The sequence below is a fragment of the Macaca fascicularis genome, chromosome 13, assembly GCF_037993035.2.
Source record: "Macaca fascicularis isolate 582-1 chromosome 13, T2T-MFA8v1.1".
Taxonomy (NCBI): domain Eukaryota; kingdom Metazoa; phylum Chordata; class Mammalia; order Primates; family Cercopithecidae; genus Macaca; species Macaca fascicularis.
In genome coordinates this window covers 48,343,480-48,366,045 of record NC_088387.1, presented here as the reverse complement: position 1 = coordinate 48,366,045, position 22,566 = coordinate 48,343,480, and the positions used below count along the sequence as shown (strand labels likewise).

At 36.5% G+C, this 22,566-nt stretch overlaps 1 protein-coding gene across 9 annotated transcripts in view; it reads left to right on the top strand.

Annotated features, from left to right (window-relative positions):
• Positions 1–22,566, top strand: part of ALMS1 (ALMS1 centrosome and basal body associated protein) — a 221,754-nt gene that overhangs the window by 149,179 nt on the left and 50,009 nt on the right. For 5 of the 9 annotated variants that reach the window (XR_012422187.1, XR_010580408.1, XM_065526944.2 and 2 more), the window contains 3 exons: positions 9,208–9,378; positions 18,872–19,006; positions 20,623–20,793. Coding sequence is in view for 4 of the 9 variants with exons in the window: in XM_065526944.2 (XP_065383016.1) it covers positions 9,208–9,378; positions 18,872–19,006; positions 20,623–20,793 (477 nt within the window). In the remaining 5 variants the exon portion in view is untranslated. Of the gene's footprint in view, positions 1–9,207; positions 9,379–18,871; positions 19,007–20,622; positions 20,794–22,566 lie in introns of those variants that run through there. The other 4 variants (XR_012422190.1, XR_012422189.1, XM_065526945.2 and 1 more) reach the window with 3 other exon arrangements.

Sequence of the window (22,566 nt, the reverse complement as noted above, 5' to 3'; positions counted from 1 at the left end):
ATTATTCAAAGTTTTATTATTTGAAATTTTGTGTATTGGCTAGTTGATTCTGTAGTGACAAAAATCCAGTGCTCTTTAATTTTTCAGTGAAATATGGAACTTTTCATACATTGATCTCTGGTTCAGATAGATGAGTTATTTGATCAGATATATTATATACACATAGGCATTTATAAATATTTGATGAAGGAAATTGTATGGATCATTATTTGGGTTAGTGGGCTCTATCTAGGGCAAAGTTGCTAAGCTTTCTTGGTTCACAGCACCCTTAGTGTTTCATTGATTTATTTTCTCCACTTTATGTATAATAAGCAATTATTTTTTTCAAATAGCAACTAAGGAATTAGGACATAAATACTAATTGTTTCGATCTAACAACTAATTTAACAAATTTGTTATTTATTTTTGGTTTTGGTTTTTGAAAAAAGAATTTGTTCATAAATAACCATGATTACTTACTAATGATATGTGTGTAGCTGTTGGACACTATGCAGCTTCTCAAACCATGAGATGAGGTTGGACCCTCTCTTATTTTCTGCTTTTTATTACAGCAGCTGCCAAAAATCCAGCTTTTGCCAAGGCACAACAGCATTGAAAGGAACATAACACTATCTGATGTTGACACTTTGACCTTGAGCTAGTAGTTTATCACTGTCCTTTCCCTAGAATTTTAAAATATCCTGCAACATCTCTGTGAATCCACTACAGAGGAGCTGCAGAGTTAGGAAATGAATAGTACCCTGTGGAGGCACTAGGTAAATATTTCTTATAGAAGATTTTAAGTTAAGGGTGCAGAGTTGGTGTGGTGTAGCGTTTTGATTGGTGGGACAGTGTTTTGAGTTGTCCACAGGAGATGACTTGGTTCACTTTAGACAAATTGTTTTTTCCATGATTATCTATAAATATCAATATGTGTGTAGAAATTACAAAGAAAGGAGAAGTTGTTCCTGGTCTTAGGCAAACATTTTTGTTACTTTTATCTGAAAGAGAACCAAACTAGCTTTTGATAGTAACTGCATTAAAGCCTCTGATATAACCTCGCCTAATTTCTCACAATGATAGCATTGAAAAAAAAAAAGAACCACAAAAATACTCACCAAAAGTTAAGATTAGTTGTTAAGTTTATAGCCATAAATGAAATGTTTACTCCTTGCAAGGCTATGGTTTTAAAAACACTGTTAACGGCTACCAGAAAGAAAACAAGTTCACTTAATTAATTGTAGGTAGGAAAGTCTTCTATCCCACTTACTTACAGTTCAGAAGACAGAATGTCTGTAAACAGTAGAAACCTGGTCAGATGTGCCAGTACTTTTTTTTTTTTTTTTTTTTTTTGAGACGGAGTCTCGCTGTGTCGCCCAGTTCTGAGGCCTCCTGTGTCCTGCTATCCATAGACATCACTAACACTTCCATCTGGTTGGAGAGATTAACTTAAAGATTGAATAGTGTAGGTGATGGGAGAAGAAAATGACTCAGGACTGGCACACCGTATCCTAAGACATACATTTTCTGTAATAAAGTACTGTATGCATCAGTATGACAAAAAGAGATCTAGTTGCCATATACACTTGAGATTGTTTTTTCATGTTCTTCATCTATTCTGAGAGTGAGGAAGTTGGAAATAGAAAACAATCCTTTCTTAGACCAGTAGACCTACACTGGATGAAAGCCTAGGAATTGTTCTAATTCCTGGCCATTTTCTATGAATATGTTGTGCATCTATAGATATGAGAGGAGCCAATTAGAGTTTGGGGCCAGGAGCAAGACATACATCATTGTTAGAAAATATTTGGGCCAAATAATTGTTCTTCAGTTGAGAATAAGTAAATAATAGAACTCATAAGATCCAAACAAGAAGGACGACAAAAAACAAGGGCAAAGGAAATAGCCATCCAAAGAAAGAGATAAATGTCTGCAAATAAACCAGTCGTAATGGCAACCCAGGGAGTATTTATTCAAGAAAAATGGCCAAATCCCACTAAGAACAGTAAGCATTGGCATTTTAACTTGCCCTAGTCCCATTCCCAGTACCTCAGCTCAGTGATAGACTTAAGAAATATAGCTTTCTTTTCCAAGACCAGAGGATGCAAAATGGAGCTGGGCTCTTTTAAAACTTCTTTCCCAAAGAATTGTTAAAATTTGATGTGTCTAGTGGTTCCATGGAAGATTCCTCTCAAAAGGCTTACCTTTACTTGACCTGACTGGGAGCCATCCAGTGCTAAAGGCCTCTGGTGAAAGGGAGGGAAAGATGTTTATCAAAAACATTTACAGACAAGTATTTTAATATCATAGTGGCTGAGGTGAGGACTAACAGTTGAGGTAAACAGTAAACTAACTGAAAAGCTTAAAAGGAAAACTTGAGGATAAGATGTTGATAGATTCTTTGAAAGGCTCTGACATATTCCTAAGACTCTGCGAGACCCCATACATGCATAGGCCTGTGTATGCTTGGGAAAGACCCAAGGCACTAGGTCTTATCTCTGGCTGACCTTGAGGGTCTGTACAAGAAGAAAAGGGAAGGCTAAGGTAGAGTTGGCAGCTGCCTAGGTTAGTGTTGAAGGTACATCCCAACATATGCATGGAGCCATTTGATAAAGGCTGGGAGATTTATTGGTTCTAGGCATTTAAGGAAATTTCTGTTCAGGCATTAGCTGATCACTAAACTAATTGAGTAGTAACTTCAGTGGCCATATATAACAGAGAATATAGACTTTACAGAATTAGTTTAGAGAAGTTATTAAAACAACATAAAGCAACAACACCAAACCTTGGAATGGAAATAGAATCTGATTTCCAGAGTTGCTGCATTATATTATTTAAATGTCCAGGCCAGGTGCGGTGGATCATGCCTGTAATGCCAGCACTTTGGGAGGCCAAGATGGGAGGATTGCCTGAACCCAGGAGTTTGAGATCAGCCTGGGCAATAAAGCAAGACCCTGTCTCTACAAAAAATTAAAAATTAGCCAGGCATGATGGCATATGCTTGTAGTCTCAGCTACTTGGAAGGCTGAGGCATGAGTATCACTTGAACCCTGGAGTTTAAGGCTGCAATGAACTATGATTGCACTACTGCACTCCATTTTGGCCAACAGAGTGAGACCATGTCTCAAAGAACAAAAACAAAAACAAAACACAAAGGCAACAAAAGAAAAATATATATGTGAGACTTTATCAAAATTCAGAACTTTTATATACAAAATCCAGTCAACAGAATGAAAAGGTGACTCACAGGAGAAAATATTTGCAAATCATTTATCTGATGAGGGATTAATATCTAAAATATGTAAAGAACTCTTACAACTCAACAACAATAACCCAAACAATCTGATTGATAAATGGGCACAGAATTTGATGGACATTTCTTCAAGGCAGATGTGCGAATAGCCAATAAGCACATGAAAATCTTCTCTACATCATTAATCATGAGGGAAATGCCAATCAAAACTGTAGTAAGATACCCCTTCACACCCATTGGAATCACTGTTATTTTAAAAAACAAGCAAATAAAGGGAAATTATCAGTGTTGTCAGGGATGTGGAGAAATTGGAACCACTGCTTATTGCTGGTGGAATGTAAAATGGTATAGCCATTATACAAAACATTGTGGCTGTTCCTCAAAAAATTAAACATAGAATTATAGTATGATCCAGTAATTCCACTTTTAAATATATACCCCAACAAAGTGAAAGTAGGATCTTGAAGAGCTATTTGTACACCCATGTTCGTAACAGCATTATTCACAATGGCCAAGAGGTGGAAACAACCCAAATGTCTATTGATCTATGAATGGATAACAAAATGTGACATATATGTGTAATGGAGTATTATTCAGCCTTAAAGAGGAATGAAATTCTGATACATGCTACAACATGGATGAACTCTGAAGACATTAGGCCAGTTGAAATAAGCCAGTCTGCTTATATGAGGTACCTAGAAAAGTCAGCTTCATAGAGACACAAAGTGAACTGTGTTTACCAGGGGCTGGGGGTGGGGGAGTGGGAAGTTACTATTTAATGGGTACAGAGTTTAAGTCTGGGAAGATGAATAAGTTCTGGAGGTGGATGATGGTGATGGTTGCATAACAGTGTGAATGTACTTAATGCCACTGAACTGTACGCTTAAAAATGGTTATTTTTTTGTGGGTTTTTTGTTTGTTTGTTTTTTGTTTTTTGTTTTTTTTGAGACAGAGTCTTGCTTTGTCACCCAGGCTGGAGTATAGTGGCACAGTCTCAGCTCACTGCAGCCTCCACCTCCCAGATTCAAACAGTTCTCCTGCCTTAGCCTCCTGAGTAGCTGGGATTATAGGCACCCGCCACCACACCCAGCTAATTTTTGTATTTTTAGCAGAGACGGGGTTTCACCATGTTGGCCAGGCTGGTCTCGAACTCCTGACCTCAAGTGATCTTCCTGTCTCAGCCTCCCAAAGTGCTGGGACTACAGGCATGAGCCACTGCATCCGGTCATGGTTACATTTTATGTATATTTTACCACAGTTAAAAAAACTTAAGAAGTTACCAAAAAAACTTAATTGAGTTTTAAAAGTAGATATCTATCTTCCAAATCAGTGTTGAGTACATGAAATTAGCAAAGTAACAAAACAAGAAACATAGGGAATTTTAAGATAGCATAAACAATTAAATCAGATGAGTGGAATTCAGTGAGATGTCTTTAGCTATGATAAATAATTTTAGCATACATTGATATTGTCTCATACATGTATTTAACTTAAGCAAGTTCCAATAAATATACTTAACAAAAAAGAAGAGAATTTTAAAAGTACAGGTGTTTTGTGCATGCACTGTACCCTTTATGAACATATGACTAAGGAAGAATATGTAATGAAAGATGGAAAACTTCATTCTCAAAGTTCATTGTAGTCCTCGTTTGCCTTTTATAGTGTAAGCATCTTACCTTGCTTGTCTGGGTATGATTCTAGAGTTTGAAGAAATGTCTTTTTGGTACAATGTCAGGTACTTCATCAGGTGCTCAGATTCAGGTGCAGCGATAAGTTGCAAGCCTGGAGGCAAAAATGACTCTGGTGGGTTTCTTGAGCAGGCACGATGTCAGTTTCAACATATGCCTTCCTAAGGGTGATTTTGACCCTCTATGGCAAGGTTTTCACCTCATATGCTGACTTTAAACCCTAAATTCCATTTAAAATATATCTCTACTTTAGTGAAAAAATAGTAATGAGCCTGTATATGGTATGATCCTTGTATATGTTCACTTAGTAGGATATATAACCCAGATTTAGTTGGGTTTTCTTTTATTGTTTCCTTCATACTTTTCCTGAATTTTCTACAACGATCAGGTTGATTTTTTTTTTTAAATGATAGAAAGCTGTCAGCTCATGTTGATTTGTTTATTCAAACAATAGGTATTAAAGATGTTACTGTGTTCCAGACAGATATACTGTGGTAGGTGTTACAATTTCAGTATTGCTCAAAATAAACTATAATGGAGTTTATGTTCACATTGGATGATAGATATTCGACCATAAATAAGTACATAATTACAAGTGATAAATGCTAAGAAAATAAAGAAGAGTTCCAAGATAAACAAGTAGACCCAGTTTTGTTTTACGAACTTTTGAAGGTCTTTTCCAGGAAGAAACTTTTAAGCTGAACTCTAGAGGATGAGGATGAATTAGGTAGGCAAAGAGTGGAGTGTGAGAATGTTCTGGCGAGAGGGAACAAGATTAGGAAAGCCCATGAAGCAGAAAAGAGCTTGATGCATGTGACAAATGGAAAGAAGGCAGCATGGGTTGAAATTTCAATAAATTTGAAGATCTAATTGGTTTTTGTAGTGATTCATGAATCAGGCAACATCTCATTCTATAATATAGAAAAAGGTGCACTGGGCATGGGAGAGCAGTTGGTTCTGATAACGTAGCCAGACCAGGAACAAGGAAACATAATACAGACAGTTCCCAGTTTACAGTGGTTCCACTTAACTATTTTTTGACTTTATGATGGTATGGAAGTGATACACATTTAGTAGAAACCATACTTCAGTATGGCATTTAATAAACTGTATGAACTATTTGACACTGTATTATAAAATAGGCTTTGTGTTAGATGATTTTGCCTACATGTAAGCTATTGTAAGTGTTCTGAGTATGTTTAAAGTAGGCTGGGCTAAGCTATGATAGGTTAGGGGCATTAAATACATTTTTGACTAACAATTTTTTCAACCTATGATGGACTTACCAGGACGTAACTCCATTGTAAGTGGTGGATCATCGGTAATACCAAAAAAAGCATATTGATTAACATCAGGTTACTTTCCTGGTAAAGATTAAAGCAGAGATAGGTTCCTTGTTACGCCAGCTCAGGGTGACTGGCCCCTTTTTCAGTTAGTTGCTGTGGATCTCTCGTTTTCAGAAAACTCCCGTCCATTGTGGAACTTGCCTTCTTCCTTAAAGTTTCAGTTGGATTGTATGGCATTTAGTACAAGTGACTACATTTCGGTTTGGTCTGTTGGGGCCTAGTGCAGGAGCTCAGTCTAAAACAATGGACTCCCATAAATTGTATTTAACAGGGTAGAGCATAGTGATGGGTAGATATGGTTGAAGACAGGTAGGTTCAAGATCATGCAGGATCTTATCAACTGTATTAAAGTGTTTGGATTTTATTCTAGTACTACCGCAATTATGGTTTGATTTACACTTGTAAAGTTTATTCTTGCCACTATATGGAGAAATGGTTTATAGATGGGAAGGCAGAGAGCCATGGTGGGGTGGGTTAGAGTGCAAGTAGAGACACCAGTTAGTTAGAAGGCTGTTGCTGTAGACAGTACCAGAGATGGTAGCATCAGTATCACAGTGTTATCTATAGATAGGGAGAAATGGACAGTCAACTTCCTTTTAGAAATAGTTTCTCCTAGATTTGGTAATAAGAGTATGGAGAGTGAGGGAGAAGAGCATGAAAAAAATGTCTGGAGTGAGCAACTAGGTGAATAGAGGTGCCATTTACTGAGGTGGAGATTGAGGAAAAAGCAGATTTGGGGAAGATGATCAAAATGTCTGCTTTGGATGTTAAAAATGAGATTCCTGTTATACATCCACATAGAGATGTTGGGTCTACAATCGAATGTAGGCAGAGTTAATTTACACATGTTAAGGTAATAGTGCCACCTATAAGAGGCACTGTTCCCATTATAAATATATACTTTTTTGAAAGCACACAGATGGGCATGAATATTCCAGATCTTTAGTTAGAGTTCTGGAGCAGCAATGTTAACTCTTGTGCTGCCCCAAACATAAATCTATACTCACACATACTGTAGCTATGCACAGGTACAGGAAAATAAGTATATTTACATTCACTGACACGCACACATGTGTAGCTGCACTCTCTCAGCTGCCTCTCACCTCCTCTGAGGTTGATTCTCTTGCTCATTCACCCACTGCTCTCAGGGACATAATTGTTCCCCATCTAACTCTGAACTTGAGGGATCATCTCTCTTGGAAAACAAGGGGTGGTGGTGCAGACTGTGCGTGTGCATGCTGCTGCTGGTGTGTACTCCCTGGGAGAATTTGTGAAGAGAATGACCACCATTTACAGTAGTTTGTGTTGTACTACAATATATAGTAACTTAAACATTTTTATTTGAGGAAGAGACATTTTTCTAATTTCCATAAAAGTGCTGTAAGAGCTAGCTGTGTCGCTGAATGCTGGAGTCGGATGCTCAGAAGAAAGGTCGTGGCCAATGGTACATTATTTGTTGGTCATCAGCATATACCCTGGTGGTCGATAAGTTTACCTAGGAAGGGAAGAGAGGCCAGTTCTGACTCCTTGAGGAACTCTAGCATTGAGAGATTTGGTAGAGGAAAAGATAAAAAATAAGTTTCCGGAGAGGTAAGAGGCAGATAAGAGAAAGTGATTTTACAGAAGTTGAGAGGAGCCCAATATAATCTATTTGGCCCAGAAGGTGGTGTTTTCCTTGCAATCTGTCCTGCAAAACTCTTCATGGCTTATTGTGCACTGTACTAATGATACAGGTACTTACCCAGCTCTTATTGCCATACACATACTAGGAGCTCAGGAAATACAGGATCTTAGAAAGAAAAATCATCTCACAGAAAATTAGTATAAGCCTTTATATGTCCAGAAATGTTCTTTTGCCTGTTAGATGTGGCATGGTTTATAGATTAATTTATTATATCAAGGAATGTAGGAATATTGAAATATATTTTAAAAGAATTAAATACTTTCAAGTCTTTTACTGATCTGTCATTTTCCTTTCAGTTTTGTCTTTTGTATTGTCAGATTAATCTTCTGGAAACATAGCTAAATATATTATTATTTCATTTAAAAATCTTCCATTATGTTGCATTTCATATACAATAACGTTTATACTCTTCAGCTTGGGATCCCATGCACTGCTGAATTTTGTCCCAAACAACTATTTTTAAATACCTTCTACCACTCTCCTTAATGTATTCTGCAATCCAGCCTGACCATAAAGTGTCCGCCATTCTTAAATGCTTCTTGTCTTTGCTTATGCTATAACTTCTGCCTAAAATGCCTTTCTTCCTTCCTTTCTATATCAAAAACTACTTTTTTCCAAGGTACAATCCATTTTCTCCTTCCGCCAAAACCATCGTGAACTGAAAATATTCTCTCTCCTGAACTGATTCTCCATTTTATATCTTCTCTTATATAATTTGCATCTCTGCCTTGTATTATTAGAATTTATATTACATAGCTTACAACTTCAGTTTGACTGACATTTCCTTCTGATTATCCTACCCATTGTAGTGTTTTTTTTTTGTTTTTTTGTTCTTTTGTTCATTTGTTTCTTGTTTTTTGTTTGTTTGGTTTTTTTTTTTTTTTTTGACCAGGTCTCACTCTGTCACCCAAGCTGCAGTACAGTGGCACGATCTCTGCTCACTGCAATCTCAGCCTCCCAGGTTCAAGCGATTCTTCTGCCTCAGCCTCCCAAGTAGCTGGGGTCACACGCACCTGCCACCACACCTGGCTAATTTTTGTATTTTTAGTAGAGATGGGGTTTCACCATCTTGGCCAGGCTGGTCTTGAACTCCACCCGCCTCAGCCTTCCAAAGTGCTGGGATTACAGGCATGAGCCATCGTGCCTGGCCTGTAGTGCTTTTTTCATAGAACTGGTCTGAGAGGCAAATTTTTAAAAAGTCTTTCTCAATTTCATGTCACTATTTGTGTTTTGTATTACTTTCCCATTTTTCTTTAGGATCCAATGATGCGGTTGCTCCAGACTTCCCAGCTCAGGTGCTAGGCACAAGAGATGATGATCTCTCAGCCACTGTTAACATTAAACATAAAGAAGGAATCTACAGTAAGAGGGTAGTGACTAAGGCATCCTTGCCAGTGGGAGAAAAACCCTTGCGGAATGAAAATGCAGGTAACCGGATTGGCTTTGTAAACTTTGTGGCATTTTCTCCCCTTTTCATCCTAAGTGAGATTACTGTCTAATCTTTATCCTTTTTTTCTGTTTCGTTATACAAGCTTTTCTCCTTGCCATTATATTGAGCATATATAAGAAGGTAAAATTTCATAAAATCCTTTATTATGCTTCAGAGATTTTTGAAAACTGTAAACTTCATTTTCACAATGGGGAATAAAATATGATACAGCTTTTGAAATGAAATAATACCCAGTCAAGTATGTTTTAGATACTAAGATCCATAGAAAATCTTGATTAAATTGCCACATTAGTGTATCTCTGTCAGATATTACAAAGTAATGTCTTATAGGCTGGATTCTGTTGCTGACATGATTTTTTTTTTTTAATTTTTTTTAAAGACAGAGTCTCACTCTGTCACCCAGGCTGGAGTGCAGTGATGCAATTATAGCTCACTGCAGCATTGAACTCCTGGGCTCCAGTGATCCTCCCACTTTAGCCTTCCAAGTAGCTGGGGCCAGAGGCACACGCCACTATGCCTGACTAATAATTTTTTTGTAGTGATGAGGTTTTTTTTGTAGTGATGAGGGTCTCGCTATGTTGCCTGGGCTGGTCTTGAACTCCTGGCCTCAAGCTGTCTACCTGCCTCAGCCTCTCAAAGTGCTGAGATTACAAGCACGAACCACTGCATCCAGCCCCCATGTTGTTTTAAAATTTTTTAAATTTTCTGCCAACATTTAAAACTAAGATTTTTGATTTCCCTTGAAAAATCAGAAAATCTGGCTGCCCTTTGGCTTGCATTCATTCATGGTGGTAATCAGCTGCAGCTGAGCCATGGCTGTCCCCCTGCAGGCAGGACATCCATTCTCTTGTTTGCTTCCATCCCCACAGCTCTAAGACTCAGTCTGTTTCATTCTTCCACCTTATCTGTCTGGTCACTGTGGGTATTTGAGTTTCAATCTTTTTTTTTTTTTTTGAAATGGAGTTTCAATCTTGTTGCCCAGGGTAGAGTGTGATGGTGTGATGTCTGCTCACTGCAACCCCCACCTCCCAGGTTCAAGTGATTCTCCTGCCTCAGCCTCCAGAGTAGCTGGGATTACAGGCGCCCGCCTCCACACCCAGCTAATTTTTTGTATTTTTAGCAGAGGTGGGGTTTCACCATGTTGGCCAGGCTGGTCTTGAACTCCTGACCTCAGATGATCTGCCTGCCTCAGCCTCCCAAAGTGCTGGGATTACACGCTTGAGCCGCCGTGCCTGGCCCCCACTGTTTTATAAAAGCTTTTTTTCTTCTGCACCCCTGACGTTATACTTTTGTAGCTGAGAGATGATAATATTTATTAAATGAAAACTCCAGTAGCCACTGAAAATTCTGTATGTATAATTGCCTGTGTTTGTTATATTTATACTTTTTTATTCCTGTGTATAACTATTAGCCAAATAGGTGCTACTGATCCCAGGGCAGTTTTTAAACGTAGGGTGGCTCTATGTTCTAGTTTTGGTATAGTGTTAATGACTTCATGTGATAGCATCAATGCCTTTGTGAGAAAAATAAATGAGGTCTGCTTATTAAAGCACACATTTTTTTAGATAATTTTCTTCTACTTCAAAACACAGTGAAGTCTTTTTATAAATGCTTTTTGAAATAAGACAAGAGAAGCATATCTACCAGCTAACATTGAGACTGCCAAGTAAATAAAAAGAAATAATTTTACAAAATATAGTTCATAAATGAAAACTTTCATGCACCAGGGAATCCCTTACATGTTTTCCACTATCCATATACTAGTGGCAGTTTGGTTGAAACAGATAACCCTAAGATCCCAGTGTCAGATACTTTAGGTGAGGGGAGATGTGGAAAAGTTGGCAGGAAAGAAGTGAACTGTGTCTGAAGTCTGCACAAAGAACTTACCGGCTTTACCTCACTCCCAGGCTTCATTTGGTAAAGATGATATGTTTGAAATAAAGTCAGTCTCAATTATCTGAGGACCCCTACAATCTCCCATCTGTTGGTCTACTTACAGATTTCACATCCCAAGGAAAAGCCATCCTCCTGGCTTAGTCCTTAGTAGCCATTTCACCTTGAGAGAAACCTAGCCTCAGAACCTCTTGCCTTAGAGAATTAAAGAAGAAGAATAGAGGAGAGAATGCCTGCCTGGGAAACTGAACAAAGACCTATATAATAGCTAAAAGAGCTCATAGAAGATCATATCATAAGTAAAATTCTCAAAGGGGTGAAATATAAAAGTGAGAAAATCTCTTCAAAAATAGAACATAAAGAGACGGGAAAATATTTTTTAAAATTCAAGATTGTCCCAAAAGTTTCAACATCCAAAGCAGGTATTCTGTAAAGACAATAGAGAAGGCAAAAAAGAAAGAACCAAAGGACTAGTATAGGAATAAATTTCAGAACTGAAAGATGTGAGTTTTCATACTAAAAGGGACTACCATGTACATAAATATATACACCAAGGCACATGACCTTGACATTTTAAAACTGATTTGAAAAGAGATTCTAACAGCTTCCAAAAAGAAAACGTACATTCCATGTAAAGAAATGGAAAAGAGACTGGCATCAAACTTCTCAAAAGTGATAAACAGAGTTAGAAACCAAAGGAATAATACCTTAGAATTCTGAGAGAAAATTATTTCACCAAAACAAGGGAGTTTATTTAAGTTAAAAAAGAAGAAAAGAAAGAAAACATGGGATTGAGGAAATGGAGGGGGCCAACACAGGAAACGGGAAACGAATTCTCACTGTGGTGGTGGTACACAAGGCCTAGAACCCATTCAGATTGAAGCCTGCAAGGAAAAAGTCAAATTGATAGGATACCTTATGTGATTGACTATACTTAGAGGAGGTTTTCAGTCTTAGAAACTCAGAAAATGCAAAAACAAAGCAGTTATTAACTCTTCAGGAAAAGCATAAGTTTGTAATAGAAAATAAATGTAATTACAGTGTACTAGCTGGCTTAGCTGTGAATAATAATTATGTAAACAATCATGTAAACATTAAATATCGATTTAATTGAATATTGATTTAATCACTCTGACCATTATTTATGTGACATATAAACACTGAACATTAATATAGGGCTAAAACTTTTCAGAAGATAGCATGAAAAGATATGTATGGGTAGGAGGGTTTTGTAATGAGATAAATCCATAATTGATCTTAGTATATAGTATAAGAATAAATCCCAGAACTGAAAGATATGAGATTGTAATTGATCTTAGAAGGAAATCAATAGATAATTTCTGGAATATAAAATGATATGGTAGTATAAAGCATGTTACTAGGAAATAAGGATATTGATCCTAGAATAAATGGCTAAAGGAGTTGAAAATGGTAGCCTTTAGAAATTGGGGATCTGGAGATCCCTGGAGAGGGAACTGCTGACTTTTCTTATAAGCTTCATGAAACTATTTGACTTTTAAAACATATACATTATTTTTATTAAATCAGAATTTATATTGTCCTTCAGCTCAAAAAAGTAAGAAAAAAAGTACATTTGGCAAATATTGACTAAAGAAAAGCTAGTGTTAATATAGACAAAATAGAATTCCAGGACAAAAAAAAAATTAAAGGTAGATACAACAGTTTTATCTCATAGTAATAAAAGGGTCAAATATACCAGGAAAGATAAAATTGTGAGCTTATATGTATATTCTCAAACATATTCAGGAAAATTACAGGAACGTATAGGTAAATTCAACAATACATTTCAGAAATGTGAAAGATCAGAAAGTAAAGAGAGAAAGTAGGGCCAGGCACGGTGGCTCACACCTGTAATCCCAGCACTTTGGGAGGCCAAGGCGGGTGGACCATGAGGTCAGGAGATCGAGACCATCCTGGCTAACATGGGGAAACCCCGTCTCTACTAAAAATACAAAAAAAAAATTAGCCGAGTGTGGTGGCAGGCACCTGTAGTCCCAGCTACTGAGGAGGCTGATGCAGGAGAATGGGGTGAACCTGGGAGGTGGAGCTTGCAGTGAGCTGAGATCACGACACTGCACTCCAGCCTGGGCAACAGAGCGAGACTCTCTCTCAAAAAAAAAAAAAAAAAAGAGAGAAAGTATTTGAATAATGAAGTTTGACTTATAATAGATGATTTTCCATTTTTAAAAGAACACAGAAAATTTGATGAATTTGTTGGTTTCAAAGAATTGATGTGCAGACAGACCAGCTTCACTGACCACACTGTAGCTAAATTAGAACTCAACAATAAAAATATGGAATAATGAAATAAAAGAAAAATCTGTCTATAACAGATTGAGTGGTATTCTCCCAAAATTCACGTCCACCTGGAACTTCAGAATGTGACCTTATTTAGAAATAGAGTCTTTGCAGATGTCATTAAAGATCTCAAGATTAAATCATCTGGATTTAATATGAGTCCTAAATCTAGTGACTATTTTCCTTATAAAAAGAGGAGAGAGGACTATTGAGGACAGAGGCAGAAATTGAAGTTCGGCTGTCACAAGCCAGAGAATGCCATGGGCCATTACAAGCTGGGAGAGACAAGGAAGAATTCCCACTTGGAGCCTTCTCAAGGAGCATGGCCCAGCTGACACTGTGATTACAGACTTTAACTTCCAGATCTGTCAGAGATTAAATTTCTTTGGTCTAACCTGCTCAGTAGTAATTTGTTATGGCAGCCCTAGGAAACTAATACACCATTCATCTATTTGAAAATTATATAATGTAATTCTAAATAACTCAGAAGTTAAAGAGATAAATCATAATGGAGATTACAATATATTTAGAACTGAGGGATAACAAAATTTTAATATCAAAATTTTTTAGAAGAGAGCCAAAGTGATATTTAGGGGTAAAGTTACACACTTAAATATACATATTAAAAAATAAGAAAAATCCAATCAAAATCCCTGCAGGTTTTTTTTTTTTTCTCAGAAACCAGCAAGCTTATTCTAAAATTGATAAGGAAATACAGAATGCCAAGAATGGCCAAGGGAATCTTGAAGAACAAATCTAAAGGATTTACACTACCAGGTATCAAAACTTATTATAAAGCTAAAGCTGTAGTAATTATAAAGCTGAAGCTTAAGTAATTAAGACAGTGTGATATTGGCACAAGGATGAACAAACTGACCATAGAACAAAATATTCCCGGAACAAATTTACCTGTATATGAATACCTGATTTATGTTAAAGGTACTAAATATAGTGGGGTGAGAATTATTTTTGGGGTAAAATGGTGCAGAATAAGTTAGATATTCATATTGGAAAAAAAAAGAGCATTGACTTCCTTGCTCACATTATAAATAAAAATGATTTCAAAATGGATTGTAGGTCTAAATATAAAAGGGCATAGATAGATGAATGATTGATAGATCTACAAGAAAATGGAGGAGTATTAATCCGGGGATAGGAAAAGATTCATTAAACTGGATCCCACGCCCCACTCCCCACCAAAAAAAAACCCATAAAAGAAAATACTGACAAATATGGCACATTAAAATCAGAAATTCTTTTTTTTTTTTCTTTTTTTGAGATGGAGTCTTGATCTGCCGCCCAGGCTGGAGTGCAGTGGCATGATCTTTGCTCACTGCAAGCTCTGCCTCCTGGGTTCATGCCATTCTCCTGCCTCAGCCTCCTGAGTAGCTGGGACTACAGGTGCCTGCCACCACGCCCAGCTAATTTTGTTTTTTTCTTTTTGTATTTCTAGTAGAGACGGAGTTTCACCATGTTAGCCAGGGTGGTCTCAATCTCCTGACCTCGTGATCCGCCGGCCTCGGCCTCTCAGAGTGCTGGGATTACAGGAAAATGAGAAGGTCTAAGAGTCTCTCTGAACCTATTCTGGTTCGGGAGACTGCCTAATAATTAAAAATGTATAAAATAAAATTTAAAAAATATTTATAAACAACAAATAAGAGAGTAAAATGCAAGCCACAGGGTGAGGAAGGTATTTGTGATACTTGTGTCCCACAAAAGACATATCTGGCTGGGCACAGTGGCTCATGCCTGTAATTCCAGCACTTTGGGAGGAAGAGGCGGGTGGATCACGAGGTCAGGAGATCGAGACCATCCTGGCTAACATGGTGAAACCCCGTCTCTACTAAAAATACAAAAATACAAAAAAAAAAAAAAAAATTAGCCAGGCATGGCAGCAGCCACCTGTAGTCCCAGCTACTCGGGAGGCTGAGGCAGGAGAATGGTGTGAACCCAGGAGGCAGAGCTTGCAGTAAGCCAAGATCGCGCCACTGTACTCCAGCCTGAGTGACAGAGCGAGACTCCAACTCAAAAATGCTTATACCCAGAATATAAAAAGAATGCCTACAAATCAATATGAAAAAGGAATTCAGCCCAATAGAAAAATGGGCAAAAGACTTTGATAGATACTTTACAAAAGAGAATATCTAACAGCCAATTAACATGTGCAAAATATTTCACTTCATTAATCAACAGGGAAATGTAAATTAAAATCACAGTAAGATAGCTCCATATACCTACTAAGACGTCTGGCTGAAATGAAAAAGACAATACCGTATTGGTAAGAATGCAGTAGAACAAGCAGAACTAATTCACTGCTGTGAGAGTGTGGATTGGTATAATGACTTTGAAAAGCAGTTTGACATTATCTACTAAGTTCCACAAAAGCAGAACCTATGACATAGCTGTTCTGTTCCTAACTCTATACTCAACAGATAGGGATGCATACAAGCACCAAGAGAAATATACACAAATATTCTTCACAGCAGTGTTTGTAATAGCTCCAAACTGGAAACTACCCAAATGCCAAGTATTTATCCAGTAGAATGGATAAATTGTGGCATACTAACGTTATTGAATACTGATTAGCAAGTGAGATAAGTGAAGGTAAATATATGTGACACCACTTAATGAATCTTGCAAACAACTTGAGAGAAGAAAGCAAGTCACAAAAGAGTATGTGCTATATTATTCCATTTATAAAAAGTTGAAGAATATTCAAAACCAATTTGTTATATTTAAAATCAGGTGTTACCCTCAGCATGGGGGAGATGGAAGGAAGAATGAGGGGAGCATGTAAGTTTCTAGCCAGATTTTATTTCCTAACCTGGATAAGGTTATATACACTTGGTTTTTGTAATTCATTGAGCTCTATATGTGCACATTTTCCCCCATATTTTCCACTGTACAATTAAAAAGATCTTTTAAAAAGCAATATGGTACTTAGAAATGAATCTAAAAGGGCATGTAGAACTATTTTAAGAGAAAATTATAAAACTACATTGAAATATATTAAGACCTAAATAGTTGGAAAATTATACAATTATGATAATAAAGATGTCACCAAATTAATTTCTAAATTAAATGCATTGCTACTCAGAATTCCGGTAGGATTTTTTTGTGGAACTTGACAGGCTGATTCTAAAATATTTATGGAAAATCAAAAAAAGTATATTTAAAGAATAAGATAAGGGATCTTGCCATACACACATCAAGACTTATTACATGTGTAGCTTGTTTAAGACATCATTTGCAAAGGAATAAACAAAGAAAAATGAAACAGAATGGTGACCCAGAAACATATCCATGAATGTGGAAACTTAACATACACAGAGATAGCATAACAATCTGTGGAGAAAGGATGAAGAGGAACTATTCAATAAACCAGTGAATATATATCTGGAAAAAATAAAATCAGATAAATCACTGCTGCACACTAAACAGAAATGTATAGTATGCCAGGCATATTAAAAGTAAATGGGATAACTACATTTTTAGAATTTAGATAGTCTGTCCTTATGACCATGTGATAATGGAAGATTTCTTAAACAGGACACACGAAGCACCTACCCTAAAGGAAAAATATAATAAATATGCCATTATTAAAATGAAAACTTTTTTGCATAAATGATATCAAACAATGAAAAGACATGAAACAGCCTGGGAGAAGATATTTATAATGCATGCTACCTGCAAAGACATTTCACAGGAATGTTCATTGCAGTGCTTTTCAAATAGGAAATAGCCTTAAGTTGATCAACAGAAGCATATTCATATATATTAATACAATAGAATAATACATAACATTGAGAATCAGAGACATACATTAATTGACTAAATCTCAAAATCATAATATTAAGTGAAAAAGGCATGGTGCGTAAAGGTACAGACAGTATTGTACCCTTCATATAAGGTTTAAAGACTTGTAAAACAATGCTGTACATTGTTTATTAATATATGCAACGTAGTAAAGAATTACAAAACATCCTTGATATTGATAAACTCTAAATTTGGTATAAAGGCTGCTACTGAGAAGTGGGAATGGCATCACTGGGAACAGCTTACACAAGGAACATTATATTCGTAATATTTCTTAAGCCCTATGGTAAATGCTTCGGTGTTCATTTTGTGGCCTATACTTTTGGTATGCCTGAAATATTTTATTAACATTAAAACTTTTTTTTTAACATTAAAACATTTTTTAATGATCTAAAAATTTCAGAAGACATTTAGATAAAAGAGATTAGGAGGATCAAAGTAATAGAAGTAAGAAAAATGTGTGAATTTAAAAGAGGTAGCAAGAGTTAACTAGTTCTTTGCATTTTTAGCAATCTCTATTCCCTTTCTGATTTCTTTGTTGAAAAATATACTTACAGATAAAAATCAAAAATGATCAAGAAAAACAGAAAGGAAAAGAGAAATAGTATTAGATAAGTTTAAAAGGCTATAACTGCATGAAATTTTTAAAAAATTATATGAGAATGCTGTATATAAAATCTAGATGATAAAAGTGTTTTTCTTGGATTATATGAAATATAAAAATTGACTCCGTAAGTGGTAAACACTTTGAATAGGGCAAATAACTTGAAAGCATTGTTCACATCTTTTTTCCTTTGAAAAAACATACCTGATCTTTCCTTTTTTTGCTTTTTTTAATGTTGCATCAAACCATCAAGGAACAGATTTTATTTAGAATGTTTTTTATTTTATTTTATTTTATTTTATTTTACTTTATTTTATTTTATTTTGTTTTATTTTATTTTATTGAGACAGTCTCACTCTGTCGCCCAGGTTGGAGTGCAGTGACACGATCTCGGCTCACTGCAACCTCCGTTTCCTGGGTTCAAGTGATTCTCCGCATCAGCCTCCTGAGTAGCTGGGACTACAGGTGTGCACCACGACGCCTGCTAGTTTTTGTATTTTTAGTAGAGTTGGGGTTTCACCATGTTGGCCAGGGTGGTTTCGAACTCCTGACCTCAAGCGTTCCACCCACCTCAGCCTCCCAAAGTGCTGGGATTACAGGTGTGAGCCACCGCACCCGGCTGTAGAATGTTATTTTATTTAAACTGTTGTTTTACACAGTAAAATATGAAAAAATTTTCAATTCATGTCACAGTTTTTACACAGATGGAGCCTAAGAGGTACTTTTTTCCTAATATATACATGAATTTGGGGGTTTGTTTGTAATTTGGGGGGAGGATTACTTGTCTATTGTGTTTATTATCTTTCCTTTTCTGAAATCAAATGATGTCATTATTCCAGATGCCTCAGTTCAAGTGCTAATCACTGGGGATGAGAACCTGTCAGACAAAAAACAGAAAGAAATCCACAGTACAAGGGCAGTGACTGAGGCTGCCCAGGCTAAAGAAAAAGAATCTTTGCAGAAAGATACTGCAGGTAGCTAAACTGGATTTTCTGCATATAATTTTCTTCTGGTCTTCTAAAATGAGACTGTTCTCTTAAGAACAGAAACAGAAATATATTCTCTATTTTCTTCTTGCTGTCTTCAACTCTCTTCTATCTTGCGTATATATGAAATAAAGTATGTTTAGCTGTATTTATTATATACTTTGGCAGGTAAAATGGACATATTTAAAGTTCTTTGAGATATTTCTGGAGATCTTTTGGATATAGTAAACAAATTAATCTAATTTCCAGAAATTCATTTAATGGACTTTTTGCCTGTGATGGTAAAAATCTCTCAATTCTGTGAGACACGGACCCACTAATACCATTTTTGTACATGATCCTTTATTTAGGAATTCAGCTTGTTTACTTCCTCCCTATCAGTTACTTTACTTCAGAGGGATTATGCTGATTTAAATAACCCTCATAGTGTATTTACATTACTATTAGTTTTGGCTCTGAGAGAGGAAAACAAAAGCAAAATAACATAGGCTTAAAGAAAACAGAAAACTTTCTCTCTCTTGTAAAAATCCAGAGGTAAGCATCCAGAGTTGACCTGGTACTCCAGAGTATCGGAACAAAGCTGTTGCTCTCTTGTTACTCTGACATTTTTGGCCTTCATTCTTAAGCTGTAGCCATCAGCTCATATTGCAACCAGCAGGAAGAAAGGAAAAGAAAAATCTCATTCCTTCCTTTAAGGATACTTCTCAGAAGCTATATGTACCATTGTTTTTGCATTCTATTGGCCAGACTTAGACACATGGTCACATGTACCAGGGAAGCTGGGAAATTGAGTTGTTATTCTAATAACAATGTGCCCAGCTAAAGTTAGGGTTCTGTTTAGAGGAAAAGGAAAATGCATATTAGAGGACAGATAGTATTAATAGTTTCCGCCACAGTTGTAAACTAAAACATTTTAGAACATAATTAGCTGCTTCTCTTCTTTAGGTGTTGCTTGTTTAAAAAGGTTAGATTGTATTCTGGGCATCACTTCTGAATTTTACCCCATTTTACTATTACTAAATGAATGTTCCAAAAACAATTTTGATCATGTTAATCTTGTAATCAAAAACTTTAGTTTTCATTGCCCGTAAGGATAAAATCTAAACTCTTTTAGCACTGTCTTCCAGAGCTGTAGAATCCACTCCCAAACAACTTTCTAACACTAGTTCTCACCTCTTTTCCTTATAAATTATATAATCTAATGCTATATACTTGCTCTGTTTCTTAGATGTTAACTTACTTTCCTGACACCATTCTTCTGTTATATAGTCACCTCCTTTTTTTCCATCTCAATGTGTATCCCATCTTAGCTCTCTTCTAATGCCAAAATCAATTGTCTAGAGTTCTGTAGTACTCCCACCTGCAATTAGTTTTTCTTTCTTTGAATACCGATACCTCTTTTTCTGACTCTTTCTTATGGTGTATCTGTTTACGTATGTGATTTTTTGCCCCAATTTTCAATTATTTTCTAAACGCATTTCTGAGTCATCTTTTTTATTCAATATCACTAAGAAAGCCTTTCACATAATACATACTTGAGAGACATTTAAAAATATTTTATGTCCAGTTCCTGTCTGTATAGTGTGTTAATGTCCCTTTCGTAGATTCCAGTGCTGCTGCTGCTGCAGAGCACTCAGCTCAAGTAGGAGACCCAGAAATTAAGAACTCGCCAGACACTAAAGCCATTACACAGAAAGAGGAGATCCATAGGAAGAGGACAGTTCCCGAGGAAGCCTGGACAAGCAATAAAGAATCCCTACAGATCAATATTGAAGGTAATGGGATTGGGTTGTGTGTGAGTGTGTGTGTATATGGGGGTCAGTGTTAGTGTGTTTCCATTTCGTTCTGATGAGAATATAGCCTCATGATTAAACAAAAATTCCTTTTCTTTTTTTAAAACTTTCTTGTGTAAAGTACTTTGATGCTACTATTAGGTTGCTGTATATATAGATTTGTAAAGTAATTGTTACTTTTTGGAAAAGATATTAGCAACTTAGAAACAGGATTATAAATAAATACCTAAGGCTGATAGTTTTAGAAGTGAAGCATCTTGTCTCAGTCCCCAAACAGAGACAACCTTAAAGCCATTCCAGAAGGCTATAGCAAAGACAGTGAGACCATCAATACAAACTTTTTTTTTTTTTTGAGACGGAGTCTCGCTCTGTCGCCCAGGCTGGAGTGCAGTGGCGTGATCTCCGCTCACTGCAAGCCCCGCTGCCTCCCGGGTTAACGCCATTCTCCTGCCTCAGCCTCCCTAGAAGCTGGGACTACAGGCGCCCGCCACCACGCCCAGCTAATTTTTTTGTATTTTCAGTAAAGATGGGGTTTCACCATGTTCACCAGGATGGTCTCGATCTCCTGACCTCATGATCCGCCCACCTCGGCCTCCCAGAGTGCTGGGATTACAGGCATGAGCCACCGTGCCCGGCCCAAACTTTTTAAAAATTACAATAAAATCACATTTATTTATGTTTGTCCATGGGCCCCTTTTTCTGACATAAAAGCATGTAGAACACAAGACATTACTACCTAGCTGTCAAGCCTTACCTCTTAGAGGAATATGGAACAGCCTAGGTAAGGAGAGAAAAGAATCAAGGAACTAATCTAACCATTCTGGATTTTGGAAATAGTCCGGATTCAACTGCTTACATCAAGAATATAGAAAATAAATGATTTTTTGACAATAGCCAAGACTACACAATGGGAAAAGGATAGTCTCTTCAACAAATGGTGTTGGGAAAACTGGATATCCACAATTAAGAGAATAAAGGTAGACCCTTTCTTTATACCATATACAAAAGTTAACTCAAAAAGCGTTGGCAACATACATGTAAGACCTTAAAACTCCCAGAAGAAAACATAAGGAGAAACCTTCAGGACATTGAACTTGGCAGTGATTTCTCAGATATGACACCAAAAACACAGACAACAAAATCAAAAATAGACCAATGAAACTACATCAAACTTGAAAACTTCTGCATGCCAAAGTAAACAATTAAGAGTGTGAATAGGCATTTTACAGAATGGGAGAAAATATTTGCAAATCATAGATCTGATAAGGGATTAGTATTCAGAATATATAAAGAACTTATACAACTCAACAGCCAAAAAAAACCCAAACAACTTATTTTTAAAAACACATAACATTTTAAAATGAGCAAAGGACTTGAATAGACAGTAGAAGATACACAAATGCCATACCAAACATATAAAAAGATGTCCACTCTCTGTAATCATAAGAGAGATGCAAATCAAAACCACAGTGAGTTATCGCTCACTCCTGTTAGGATGACCACTATCAAAAAAACAGAAAATAGCAAATGTTCGTAAGGATGCAAGGAAATTGGAACCCATGTTCACTGTTGGTAGGAATGTAAAATGGTATCGCTATTATGGAAAATAGTATGGAGGTTCCTCAGAATAATAAAAAAGAATTAGTATATGATCCAGCAATCCCACTGCCACTGCTGGGCATATAACACCTAAAGAATTCAAAACAGGATTTCAAAAAGATACCTGTATACCTGTGTTTATTGCAGCATTATTTA